The sequence below is a fragment of the Protopterus annectens genome, chromosome 7.part0 (genome assembly GCF_019279795.1).
Source record: "Protopterus annectens isolate FY-2018-M chromosome 7.part0, PAN1.0, whole genome shotgun sequence".
In the NCBI taxonomy this organism is placed as follows: Eukaryota; Metazoa; Chordata; order Ceratodontiformes; family Protopteridae; genus Protopterus; species Protopterus annectens.
The window spans coordinates 1346005615-1346020804 of record NC_056739.1 but is presented as its reverse complement, the minus strand read 5'-3'; the positions used below and the strand labels follow the sequence as shown (position 1 = coordinate 1346020804).

General features: G+C 39.8%; 1 protein-coding gene across 1 annotated transcript in view; it reads right to left on the bottom strand.

Moving 5' to 3' along the window:
• Nucleotides 1-14863, bottom strand: part of LOC122806163 (uncharacterized protein K02A2.6-like) — a 32473-nt gene extending 17610 nt beyond the window's left edge. Inside the window, 3 exon segments of the mRNA XM_044076399.1 lie at nt 11008-12358; nt 12360-13887; nt 14134-14863. Coding sequence (XP_043932334.1) covers nt 11008-12358; nt 12360-13887; nt 14134-14863 — 3609 coding nt within the window.
• Between the last annotated feature and the right edge of the window lie 327 nt (nt 14864-15190).

Below are 15190 nucleotides of genomic sequence, written 5' to 3'. Positions count from 1 at the left end.
AGTACAAAGATCATGCCCTTATTCAGTAGAAGTAGTTCTGATGCTTTTAACTTTTAAAAGTTTGTTGTTTGGTTTATGGTTATTTGACCTGATGAAACACTATTGAGAAGGAGTTTATAGCCTGTCATTAAGGCATATTTTTTATCTGATGTTTCATCATTAACCACTGTGTTATATTATAAAGCTTATGTTGTCAATATAATTTCTTTATGCACTGAAGCATGCACATATGTGCTGTCATTTTATATGATTCAAAGACTTTCAACTATAAAATAATCAAATATAGTCTACATTTCCCCACTGTATGTACACATTCTGCTTTAATTTGAATGCAATCCAGTTCTTCAATGAATATATCTTAATAATCTTAAATCTATACCTTCTTTTTCCCTTTTACTCTTACAGATGATTATTAAAATCCCCCATCCAAAAGGTGGGGTTTCTTATCAACAAGTAAGGTTATACTAACTTCCCAACTTTAATGTTTCCCTTCTTTTGCTGTTGTTTTCCATTTTTCATAAATTTCTACCTCCATTTCCGTACCATCTTCAAAAGAATCTTATCCTCCTCCAGATAAAAAAAGATTCTTCCTTTTCCATTTGAACTGTTTCTCCTATACTAGCAACCACCATTGTACTAGTTTCAGCCATATGGATATCCCCTGTATTTGTAATACTGTAGTTACCCATTAAAAATATCTTGAATGACATTTTATATATTTCCTCATTCCTTAACACAGTTATTTTCATATATCTATATTAAATACATGATTTACAGTGTCTTTTTGTACAATGTGTTGAAACATAACCCCCTCCCCCACTAAAATAAACTTATGCATGACCATAATAATACAAAATACCTTTGCAATTTCTTGCCTATAATCATTTGACAAATACTCTACAGTGCCATTTACAGATTTGAAATTTGCTGTAGTTGTCCATTCTGCTATTCAGAACCATAATGACTCTAATACTTTTTAAAACATGCTATATGCAGTTGGAACAACTATGCAGAGAGCACATATCTTTTGTAATGCACTAAGAAGACTATATACAGGCATTGACCTCCAATCCAGGGTCTGACACACACACACACACACACACACACACACACACACACACACACACACACACACACACACACGTGTGTGTGTAGGTCAATGTGTATGTATGTATCTTTAAGAAGTTATCCAAGGGATTGCACAAGTCTATAAATACTAAGCACATGTGAGTCTGACTGCCATTTTGTACTTAGCTGTTGATATGTAAGCATGTATGTCTGTGTAGTCTGTCTGTTAACCATTTTGTTTATATTTTATGATGCTGGTATCCATCCTGATGTATTTCTATGTATTAAAGCATCTAAACTAAATACTCCACCTGCTTGTCATCTATGTTAGAGAGGGATGAGCAACATGGTGTCAGAAGTGGCATGTCTAAAGGGACATGAGTTTAGAAGAAAAATGGCCAAAACAATTTGTTGCCAGAAAGAGCTCCAGTTTCTTGCACTTAAGTCCAAGAGGCAACTGGTTGGCATTGGATGAATACACAGCAGTGAATCATCCCTACTACATGCATAATTTGCAAAACAGGTCAAAAATTAATTTCAGTTATTAAAACTTGCTCAAATAATTTCTTATTTGCAAAATATGAAACAAGGCATACAGAATGCTCTAAACGGTATTCAAATAAACCAATATGTCCGATACTAAGAAAAAAATATTTGAATTATTATGGGAAATGTTTGAAATAAAGTCTGAATTGCATAAAACAAATAAAATAAAAGGAAACAACCACATTTTTGCTAAGCATGTATTTTTCGTATTAATTAAAGATATCTGCGTTATCAGAAGTGTATAAAGTGTCTGCATGTTTGTGCAGTATTACAGTAAAGTTATTTTGCAAAACACAGCCATTACAGAGTATATTTCTCAAAGTCCAGTATTTGGAAGAGTTAATTGTGCATTTGAATTTTATTACAAGCTCACAAAACAGTTTGTTCATACATAATTACAAGGGCCATATTTTCAGTGTGTTTGTGCATTCTTTGTGGGCATGGCAGACAGATTTCAAAAACCCAGTGCACTTGTGTTTCACAATACTATTGCAGAGAACTGGACAGATTTTGAACAAGAGTATGACATTTTCATACAGGCTGCATTTTCTGATAAAGATGACCATACAAAGGCATTTATTCTGCTTAATTTAGCTGGGTTAGAAGCCATTCAAAAGGAGCATTAATTTGTGTATACACCTGCTATCTATGCAGGGGAGAGGGAAAACCATCATATTGTTGTACAGGCTGAATCAAGGGAGGACCCTGAGTGCTTAACATGTAAATTTAGAGAAATGTGTACCCCCAGACAAATGTTACAATGGAAAGGCACTTATTTTATGCAAGGGATCAAAACCTGATGAAACTTTTGCAGCATATATACCTGACTTGAGAAATAAGGCTAAAACATACAGATTTGGTGATTTAAGGGATGAGTTGATAAAAGGCAGACTTATGTGTGGTATTAAAGATGATGCTGTGAGAAGGATTTTGCTTCGTGATAGTGATTTAACTTTAAATAAGGCCACTGAGATCTGCCAGATATATGAGCTCACAGAAAAGCACACAAATATGCTTACAAATGAGAATAGCTTTAGAAGGCACAGTGATAAAGCTCATAGTATGCAGTACATGGTTAAAAGAAACAGGCCCAAGCACATGGCAGTAACTCTAGCCCCTGCAGCGCTCACTGATAAACCCCAGAGCTTTCCAGCAAATTCCACACAGTCTCAGTGAAGCATAAGAGTGAGTCAGCAAACCAAAAGCATGACGCCCAACCCAGTTTCATTGTCAACTGTTGTAATTGTGGTGGAAATCATGAATCTAAAATGGAGACATGTTTAGCTTTTGGTTAACAATGCCACAAATGCAATAAATGGAACCATTTCAAAAGGTTTTGTAAATCAAAAGGCCCACATTCTTTTATTAAAAGGGAACATTTTAAGAAATGAGTTGCTCGATTAGAGAGCTGCAACGCTACTTTTTATGTTGATGTTGTGTCACTGCTTCACAAAACAGTCAATGCAGTAGATTTAAGGGCAAAGAATGAAGTATTTTGTACTGTTCGGATAAATGGCAAACCAATAGAGATCAATGTTGATACAGGTTCCAAGTTCAAAGTTATGGCAGCAGAAACATTTGCTAGAGTGTGTCATGGTGAAAGGCTTGATTTGGCAAAGTGTGCGAAGCTTGTTGCTTATGGTGGTGAAGAAATTCATACTGAAGGTTCAATAGTGCATTCATGTTACTCTGCTGGGAGATGTCACAACTTGTTATTTTATGTGGTCAAGAGGCACGTACAGTCATTATTCGGGCTCAGAGACAGTTTGAAAATGGGACTGCTTTCATTTAACAAGGAAGTTCATCTAACAAGATTGAAAGACCACTATTCTAATTTTGCCTAGTACATTTTTTTCTAACTATGCTGATCTCTTCAGACAAACTAGGCAAGCTTCCAATTTTGTACTCCATGAAGTTAGATCCAGATGCCAGTCCAGCTGTCAGGCCAGCTCAAAAAGTTCCAGTAGCCATGCAGGACAGAGTCAAAGATGAGCTAGATAAAATAGTGCAACAAGGTGTGATTTGTCCAGTTGCAGAACCAACTAAATGGGTATCTTCCATGGTGGTAGCTCATAAGAAAAGCTCAGATGACGTCAGAATATGTATTGATCCATGAGATTTGAACAAAGCACTAAAAAGACCTCATCATCCAATGTGCACAGTTAAAGAAGTGTAAGAAAAAACAAGGACCCAAGCTGCAAGAGAGGGACAAGCAACAATGTGTATGCTAACACGTCATATATTTGCCATTTCTGCAAACTACTGCCCATGCTACAGTACATGTGATCCCACCAATCCCCAGTTGTGCCATTCCCTGCTGTTGAATTAGTACTTTTTTCTGAAGCCTTGCCAAATCCATATAGCATTCCTCCTTGAACATAGCCTGTTGTGTGACTGGAGAAATCACCTCTGGTGCTTTAGTGGGTTCTGAAACTTCCTCACCTTATCAGACATAGTCATCGTATCACTGGTGGTTTGTTGGCTTATGACCTTCCCCAAAGTTCTCCCTGGCTATGTCTGATGCACACACACACACACACACACACACACACACACACACACACACACACACACACACACACACACACACACACACACACACACACAAAGACATCCAGGTTGCTGCAAGCATGTCCTCAAATACACACACTCACTCAAATGCATGCTCACGCAGGCACCCAGTCAGCTGCATTCACACCCCTATAGATAGATACACACATGGACTTCTTTGTGGAACCTACCAACAATTGCACTATGAGATCTAATCCATCTACAGGAGTGAATGGGTATACTCAATCAAAATATGATGTATGTTTTTTTCCTCCTAGCAACATAAATAATACAGCTGAACAATTCTCTGAATCACTCTACCATACTATTCTGGCTCCAGTATCATTTACGTGGGGTGAGCACATAGATAATTAGCATTAGCCATACCATTGAACTGCCATATTTGAAATATAGCTTTACCAGTGAGACCACTGTCTGTGCTTTAAGTAGTGCCTGTGTACTACTACAGAGAAAGAGTGGGCTTTGAATCTCTCAGGCTTACTGCACTGTTAAAACTTGTCAAATAAAGACTTTTGTAGTGAGGTAAGCCTTTTTGAATTCCTACGATTAGTGTAGGAAGAACTACAGAGATGTGATGTTCCACATAAATGATTCTTATAAGAAGGGGAAATCCAGCACTGAGTTTAATTTTCTATATTCTGCTGTAGAAAAAGTAGATGAAGGGTTCAGAGTAAATTTTATGTACATAGATTTAGTAAAGCATTCAGTATGATGGAGAATAAAATTGTGATGAAAAGTAACTGACATTGGTGTAAGTACCTGTTTTGATGAATTGGATCAAAGCATGGCTTTTAAAAAGAACCAGAAGACAGCGACTGGGGTGAAATTTGGGAAACCTTGTAACCTAAGTGGCTTTTTTACAGATATTACTTACATTTTTTTAGTAATATATTTAATGGATATAGCACCTCATCCACCATTTATAGTAACAAAATGCTCAGTGTTACTGCATTATGTATTTTTTATTCTGTATTACATGTGGTTGCCTATTACTTTATATATTCACATATATTTTGTGAACTTTTTTATGTTTTCTAAATTGCCTTTTTAGTGGCTATATACTTCAAGTAAAAGAACCGCTATGTGATTGACCAATACATGCCTTTATAAAACATTTGTGATGGAGCTGAACAGGCTATATCTGTCTCCCTGAAATATTTTTGCTTCCTCAGCTCTTATGTTTGCTTTTGTCTTACTTTTTTATTTGCACTTTTCTCTTTTCCTTAGCTAGAAGCATGAAATTTTGCTTGTGCAATGTTTGGCTTGATGTGACTTTTCAATTCTGCTAAATTTTGCTTGTAAGAATGAGACTGTTTCAAACATTTTGTGGACAATGTGAATTACAGGCCCTTGCAACAGTTCAGGAATCAGGCAGTAATAACTTCCATAAAAAGCATGATAGCTTGATTAAATTAAATGGAAGGGTAAAACTATGGGGAGTGTTCAACCCATGCTAACACTGAAGCACCTGTGATTATGATTTTGAATGTTTTCTAGTTTTTATGTGTTTCTGTGTTGGTTAGTGTATGGAAGCCACAGTAACAGTATTTGATTATGTCATTACACATCCTTCTTACAATACCACCTACTGAAGATAACTGCTATTCTCAGCAGTAAGAATATAATGAATAATGGTTGTGGCTGGTTGATCATTATGAATTAATGTATTTTCCATGTTCATCGGAAAGCAATAATGATATCAAGAGTGAAGCCTGACATGTATTTCAGAGTTAAAAAAATGTTTGAATATATTAATTTGGTCAGTTACTGATTGGCATCTGCATGACTCCCATCACATTGCTTTTTGTTGTTGAGAATGTTATGTGCATACATGTCAGCATCTATCCTCACACACATCCTACAACTGACATTTGTTTTCCTAGTTTAAAATTTAATAGAGTTATCATTTATTTAAAATAATCACGGTGCACTAATTGCATATATGGTGCAATTTCATTGTATTTATTTCTTAGCTAATACGGTATAATCATTGATTATCAAATACCCTGCCATGTGATAATTGCTGAAGTCCATATATAGTGATTGTTATTTTCTCTGCAGTGCAATCCCATTCACAGCAGCTGTAGAACAATGCCTCACATTTCTAAAAGCTACTAGAAAAGCACTATGTAATTAACTAATTGCACAGCTGATCCCATTCTGTCTTCATTCACCAATCTGAACAAAGAGTCTGAAGAGCACACCTGTCTGCTTCTCTGATGGGAACCTCCTTCCCATAAAAATAATCTCCCCAAGCAGTACTTACTTAAGTCAGAATCATTTACATTTTAAAGGAAACCTTACTGCGAGTAAAAGCTGAGAAGGTGTGAGACAGGAGACATTTTAAAAAGACCACTGCAGTGGAAAAAAAAACAACAGTAAAAACTCATGAGATATGTTAAGACTGCCCACAATTTCAAGTAGCATATCAGTAGCTGCTAATAACTATCATTGATAAAAATGTTTCTACTTACAGAATGAAGGAACCAAAACACAACAGTAAACATTATGTGGGGGTTCATTTACACACAGAATTCTGCTGTGATACATTATCAGCTATTTTTCTCTGTACTGCAAGGATTCATGAAGAAATGAGTCAGCATGAAACCTAGCCTAGGTAATAATCAGATAGATTGCTCAGTTAAAAGAGAATTACAAGTGAAACACCATAGATTACATCTCTGTATGGTATAGAACAGTTTAGCAGACTCTGCACTCATAGAAGGAGAACAAAAATATACCTTAGTATGCCATGTGCAACACATGATATACAATGCAAAAGGGCATGCACAATATAGATAATACTCATCCTGCCATACAGCAAAATGAAGTACTTTGTATGGTGTGGAGCTGCAGTTTTGTGGTGCTGTCCCCAGAAAACAAAATAGCAAGGGCAGCAACAATAACAGTAATTAATAATAATAATAATCATCATCGTCATCATAACTATAACAACAATAATGTTGGAACGACCATAAACAGTAAAATAAGGAAAGAAGACAAAATACAGTGTTTAGTGATGCAATGCTGCACCATGACTGTCCTAGATACAGTATAGTACCAGAACACAGATAAAGCATATCTGCATAAGATGGGAGGTGTAATGAATTACTAGAGAAACACATCAGAGGAGTATGTCTTCCATCTGTTTTAACTACACTATCTCATGACAAAGTTGCACCAAAGTACATTGGACATCCCCTGGAAATGCTAGAAAAGGGATTGACATTCACTTGTTCATTTGTGCACAGGAAAGTGTAATATTATGTGAAAAACAACTAGGTGACAGAATGGGCATCATACATGCTGAGCTATCTACAGAACTTTATTCATATAACCTATATCTAAGTCAGCAAGCTCTATAAAAATCTTAGCAATTGTAACACGTGCACTGTGGGTACCATCATGATGTTACTTATTTATTTATCCTTTTGTTGATCTGGTTAGTCCCTCTAGGATAGTAGCCTTTTGTTAGGGGCAAGCCAAGGTGGTATTTATACTGTTAGGGGAACTTTGGAAAGGACAATGGGGAACTTCCCCTACTCATCATTGTTATGAGTGGAACACATTTTGCAGGAGCACTTCCTGTTTCCAGTCCAAGTGTAGCGGCAGCCTGGAGAAATAGGGAAGATTTTAGAATATGTAGTGATATATATGAATATTATAATAATTGTGAATTAAGAGTCAATTGTAAAAAGAAAGGAAATAATACAATGACACATATGAAAAATCTTAGAAGTTATAAGATGTGGTAAGTTAAAACTCTAGGACAAAACATCATGGACTTACAAAAGAGGTATATAAAGAACTGAAATATATTATTTTATAGTATCAGAAGGTTTAGTTATAGGAGACTGGGCTGTAGATATAGTATTTTCTGATCAACTTGCAATATGGCTAGAGGTAAATAAAACAAGGAATATATAAAATAGGCAAAGGAATGAGGATAAATGAGAACACATGGAATGAAGAAGGGAAGATATTAGTAATATAGTTATGAAAAGATCATATTACTATGAGAATATTTTATAGAAAATGGTCTGAATGGTGGATATTTAAGAAAAATATAAAAAAATGTTTTCACAGTGGCAATATGATGTGAGAAAAGTAGAGAAAAAAAATGTAGAAGAACATTTAATCATGTATTGGAAGATATAGAACATAATGACAGAAAGTGCTTTGACCAAGAAAAAGAATTATATGAAAGAAATAAAGAAAAATACAAGAATTTATATGTGAGCAAAGATATTTTACAAGAAAAAGAGAAGAAGTATCAAGTTGCTTAAAGGAGTACCGCACCCACAGACTCAAAAAAACATGTTTAATTCATCATGGCATGATGTTTGCTACACTTTAACAGCACTCTGGGATTATTTACAAGATTTTAAATATTTTTATATGTAATTCCAGACTCTGACCACATGGAGGCTAGCATATTGACGTGGTTTGGATAAATCAGGTTGCTATTCAGTATCCCAGAATTCATTGTTTGGCTCAAGAATGTTACATCATGCAGGCCTCCATTTGCCTAAGGCTCCTGTCATTTCATAGATGTTGCATGCATACAAAGTACTGAGTAAAATAGAACAGTGTAAGTAACATTCCCTGCTGCTGAATGACTACTTAAAACAGAAGCAGTGCAAATGTCATAGAACACACTGAAAGTGTTGTTTAGTGCTGCCTTTTTTTCTAATTTAGTTTAAATGGCACTAATTTGTGAGACAATGAATTCCAGTCCATTTACTTCACCCCCCCCCTTGTAACACTTACCTTCCCTAACTGTCAAAGTCCCGAGGGTAATTTGACCTGGCAATTCCATTGATTTGCAGATCTCAGCAGGGTGCTTGTCTCATGTAACTTAATCTTTGCTCTAGCATTTCCTTTGTTAGAGGGGACATTTTTTTTTTTTGCTGCACTATAGCCATGGCCTTACTTGACTGCATTCACACCAGTTTATGTAGCAACTCCTGTAAGGTCTTGCGGCAAACATTTAGACTATGAACCAGTTTAGATCTTTATTAAGTGTTAAGGTATCGTTTCATGCTTCCACCTTGTTAAAAACTGAGATTTACATGTGCAAAGTGTTTTGGTATGCAGTGTTTGCCTACATATGTTTTTACTCCACTGGTTGGTTTGCAAGAAAAACTTTTGCAGTGTTCCTGGATTTGTCTTTGTACATACAAACCACATTGCTACATTTTCCCCTTCCTTTTTCTTGTGTCCAGAAGTCAATTATCACAAAGTAATATATTTTTTTTTTAAATAAAGGACATCAATGTTAATTTACCTTGAATCAGATAATGGATGCCACTGCAAAGAATCACTTTTGAAATATTTGTGCATGGACAAAAATCCCTTACTAAATTTATTGACCAGCCTCCAGTGCAATTGGTGCTATGGCTGTACATTACATACCAGTTTTGCAGTTTAGTAACCACCCGACATGCCCATACACCTTTATCCATCAATATGCAGCTACTCCTGTTCATGTGAGTATGTGAATTCATTTTCAGACTTAAGGTGTGGAAGCTGCATTTTACATGAAATTCAGAATGAACTGCTTCCCCACCTAAGCACCATGTTCAATCATAGCCTCACATCAGTATTTGTGCCCACTGAATGGTGCACAGCAACACTTATCCCACTCCCACAAAGAGGAAGCCACCACTGACCACGGGAATTATTAGCCTGGCGAGCCTGGTCAGCAAGGCCATGGAATGTATCATCATGGTACTCATAAACAAAGGCATTGTTAACCTCCAAACTTTGTACCCCACCCTGTTCGGCTTTGTGAAAGGCAGATCATGCCTCCTGAACCCGATTGACTTCTTTGAGAGTGTCACCAAAGCCGTAGATGAGAGTAAGGTGGTTCACAGTGCCTATCTGAACCTCGCCAAGACTTTCAACACCATCCCAAATTCTGGAATTACAGCTGAACTTTGTATAAATCTCTACGTCACAAGATGGGTTGCCAACTGGCTCACTGACAGAACCCACACTATAAAAAGTTGCAGACTCCAAATCTGACTTAGCAGTGACAAGTGGAGAAATACAGGGCTCTGTCCCGGGACATCTCCTGTTTGGTATCTACTTCTCTGAAGTACAGGCTAATATAGAAGGCCTAGGGCTAATGATATAAATAAAACTTACAGCATACTTAAAAAGTGAAGCTGGTAGTATAAATAATGGGTTGCCTAATATCTATGACAGAGCTAAAATAAACTTGTTTGTATAATATCATTAAGTAGCAAAAATTATGCCAGACATCATCCAAACAAAACTACAATTACTGATAATGTTGTTGTTGTTGTCTGTCTTTCGGCTTTTCCTGGTTGTTATATCCTGGTAAAAAAGGAGACCACACGGTTCTGGAGTTGTAAGGCCTTTCTTTAATAAGAACCTCCAGGTGCGCACCCATGTTACATGTTCACATCTTCCCCATAACCATACGTACACCGGAACCAACAAGTGACCAGAGAATACAGAACCAACACTACATGTTGTTAATCCCCCACAGCGCCCCTACAGCACAATAACAACATTACCTGCCCTATACTACATTCCTCCCCTCTTAAGCTGTGACATACACCTCCTTACATAAGAGAAACGAGGGAGCAAGTCAAAAAAACAATCCATCCAGTCACTTAATTTCTAAATAACCGGCTAGTTATTAAACAGTTACCATGCAATCAAGTTATGTTGTCCTTCTAACCTATACATGCACTTTTAACACTGATAGTCCTTCAAGTAACTAGGTTTAACCAGTGCACGCTTAGAACGGCGCAATGGTACCACACTAGGTGACTCCGGTGTCACAGTTACCACCTCTGGTACAGGTGTGTCCATCCCTGGAAAGGTTGGGTCCTCGGGAACCTCTCCTTCCGAGTCCCGGCGGTCTTCCTCGGGCCCCAGGACCGGAGATCCTCCTGCCGCTGCGAGCCCTTCTCCTGAAACTAATGGTATTTCCGGGGCTTGCAGTTCCATGAAGTCCTTCTTCTGTTCGCTCCGCAGAATCTGGTCCACATGTCTCCTCACCAAGAAACCTCCATTCAACCTCACCTGGTACGACAGTGGACCTGTGCTCTTGACAATGAACCCTGGAATCCATTTAGGTCCATAGCTGAAGTTTTGAGTCATCACTGCATCTCCCGCAAGGAAACTTCTCTCTCTCCGTCGATCATGATGTTCTTTTTGCCTCCACTGTGTCCTCTCCACCTTAGCTCGGATGTTTGGATGCACCAGATCCAATGCTGACCTTAATCTCCGTCCTTGCAACATCTCGGCAGGTGACAATCCGGTCATAGACTGGGGTGTAATGCGGTAGTTGAATAACACCCTTGACACTTTTGCTGCCATACTTCCGTCTCCGGCCTTTGTCATCATTGCTTTAAAGGTCTGGACAGCCCTTTCAGCACAGCCATTTGAAGCCGCATGGTATGGTGCTGATGTGACGTGTACAATGCCATTTTTTTCCAGAAAACCCTTGAACTCTCCACTCATGAAACATGAAGCATTATCTGATACAATAGTCTCTGGTAGTCCTTGGCTACTGAAACTCTTCCTCAGGCATTCAATGGTAGTGGTGGAAGTGGTTGTTTTGACTGGGTAGGCATCCATCCATTTAGAATGAGCATCCATTATTATCAAAAACATTGCCCCCATAAAAGGCCCTGCATAGTCTATATGAAGTCTCTGCCAAGGTCTACTCGGCCACTCCCATGGGTGTAGTGGTGCCGCCACAGGTGAGTTGCGATGTTGTTGACAGGTGTTACACTCTTTCACAGCGACTTCAATGTCGTGGTCCAACTTGGGCCACCAGAAATAACTTCGTGCTAAGGCCTTCATTCGGGTGATGCCCACATGACCCTGGTGCAGCTGTTGTAAAAGTGCACGTCTTCCTGGGGGTGGAATTATCACTCGTGCCCCCCACAACACGCATCCATCTTGCACACTCAGCTCTGTTTTCCTCACCTCATAGGGCCGAAAAACTGGATCAGTTTGTTGTGTTGTCCAGCCTTGCTGGACCCACTGAAACACTCGAGCCAGCACCGGGTCTTTTCGTGTCCATTCGCTCAGTTCCCTCGCTGACACCAACGTGATGTCCTCCATCATCAAAACTCGGTCCTCCGTTTCCTCTTCCTTGAGATGCCCCGGTAGCGGCAGACGGCTCAGCGTCCGCATTGCTATGGTGTTTCCCAGGCTTATAAACAATCTCATATTCATAAGCTCTCAATGTTACAGCCCATCTCTGAATGCGGGGAGAAACCATCTGAGGCACGGCTTTCATCTTGCTGAACAGTGACAACAAGGGCTTATGATCGGTGCAAACAGTAAACTTCCTGCCATAGAGGTATTTGTGAAACCGCTTAATTCCAAAAATTACAGCCAAACCCTCTTTGTCTAGCTGGGAATAGTTTGACTCCGCTGGTGTTAAGGTTCGTGACATGAACCCGATGGGTCTTTCTTGTCCATCTGGCATACGGTGTGCCAACACGGCCCCTAACCCATAAGGTGAGGCATCACATGACAGAATTAAGTCCTTGTGACTATCGTAGTGCACCAAAACCTCTGAGGACTGCATTAGTTCCTTGGACTGCTCAAACGCTCTGTCCTGTTCCTCCTGCCACGTCCACAGGGTCTCCTTCCTTAATAGTTTATGTAAAGGAGCTAACAGCGTTGACAGATTTGGTAGGAACCTGTTATAATAGTTGAGTAAGCCTAAGTAGGCCTTCAGCTCTGTAACATTTGTGGGTGCAGGTGCCTGTTGGATGGCTTTTACCTTGTTTGGCAGGGGGTGTAGGCCCGATGCATCCACCTTGTAACCCAGGAACTCTGAATCCTTTTCCATGAAAGCACATTTACTCCACTTCACCCGCAGACCAGCCTCTCGCAGTCGCCTCAGCACCTTGTTCAGAGTCTCCAGATGCTCGCGGTTGTTCCTACCCGTCAACAGGATGTCGTCCAAATAAACAGCCACCTTCGGAATTCCTGCCACCAGTCCCTCCATTATTCTCTGGAAAATAGCTGGACTAGAGGAAACACCAAAGGGTAAACGATTTACTTGGAACAAACCTTTGTGTGTGTTAAGGGTGACATATGACTTTGACCCTTCCTCCAGAACGACTTGTTGATATGCATGACTGAGGTCCAGTTTGCTAAACTTTTCACCTCCTGACAGCTTTTCAAATACATCCTCCACCGTTGGTACTGGATACTGCTCCAGCTTCGAAACTTGGTTCACTGTTAGCTTGTAGTCACCACATATGCGTACAGTATCATCTGGCTTTAATACTGGAACAATGGGTGCCGCCCATTCCGAAAACTTTACTGGTTCAATTATACCTTGCTTGGTGAGTCGCTCCAACTCAGTCTCCACTTTCTTCTTCATTGCGTATGGTACGGGTCTTGGTTTGTAAAATCTTGGCGTTGTGTTTTCTTTGACGTGTATCTTTGCTGGTGGACCCCTCCAGGTACCCAGTTCCTCTTTGAACACTTCTTCGTTGTTCTCCAGCACATCTTGCAAGGTCAGCACATGCTGTTCTACTTTATGGAGCTGTAGACAGCCCATTTCCAGCTCCTTTAGCCACGCCCGGCCTAACAGGTTTGGTCCATTACCTGCCACCACCATGACTGGCAGCTGTTTGACTGTGTCTTTATGTGTTACAGTTACTTTTGCCATCCCTAGTGTGGGAACTGTTTCACCTGTATATGTTTTCAAAGTCACTGAACAGTCCTGCAGCTCCTGAGCTTCTTTTAGCCATAACTTCCCATACTCAGCCTTTGACAGAACTGTCACACTACATCCAGTATCCACTTCAAACTGCACCATTTTACCATTTAAGTCCAACTGGGTTATAATGGGATCGACTCTTTCCATCCTTGCCTCTTTCATGTTAAACATAGTAAACACTTCCTCTTCTTCCCTGGTTTGTTGATCTGTACCTTCACGCATGTGGTGTGCATACTGCTGTTTTATTTTCCGGTTTCCCTTTCTGTCCGTTATGCTGCTCTTTTCCTCCCCCTTTCTCTGCTGGTCCCTAGAGGGCGTTGACCTGCACATTTTCTTCACATGGCCCTTTTTCCCGCAAGCATGACATTTTTCATTTAAGAAACGACAGTTCCGTGACAGATGTTCACCGCCACACCTGTAACAGGCATACTGACCAGACTTCCCTTGTGGTTTATGCTCCATTACCACTTTATGCACTGGCAGTGGGGTAGCACTCCTGCTCCCAACCACCTCGATTGTTCTTGGTTGTAAATCACGAATGTCTTTATTCGCTGTCTCGATGGCCTGTGCCAGCTTCAAGGCCTTTTCAAACGACAACTCAGGCTCCGCTAACAATCTGCGTTGTATGCGGTCATCTGCAATGCCACATACGAGCCTATCACGTAGCATTTCTGTCAGTCTGTCACCATAATTACAGTGTTGCGCCAGCTCCCTCAGCACTGCAACATACTCCGTTACCGTTTCATTGGCCATTCTAGTCCTTGAATTTAACTTGAACCTTTGGACTATCTCACTCGGCTTCGGGTTATAATGTGACTGAAGCAAGCTCGTCAACTCCGTGAACGATTTATCCCCCGGTTTATCAGGACTCAATAAGTTCCTCATCAGACTGTACGTCTTGCTGCCCACCGAGCTCAGCAATATGGCTCGCTTCTGGCCCGCGTCCATTATCTGGTTTGCTTCAAAAAAATGTTCCAACACTTCACAATACTCCTCCCAGGTCTGTGTCTGACAGTCGTATGCAACCAGCGACCCTAACATGGAAACAGACATAACTCCGGCAGCCCCAGTCTCTTCGTCGTCCGACATTAACTGCACCCCGCCGTTTTCACTCTCAGCGGACTCTGAGGCATCCCATCCTCGTCGCCAATATGTTATATCCTGGTAAAAAAGGAGACCACACGGTTCTGGAGTTGTAAGGCCTTTCTTTAATAAGAACCTCCAGGTGCACACCCATGTTACATGTTCACATCTTCCCCATAACCATACGTACAC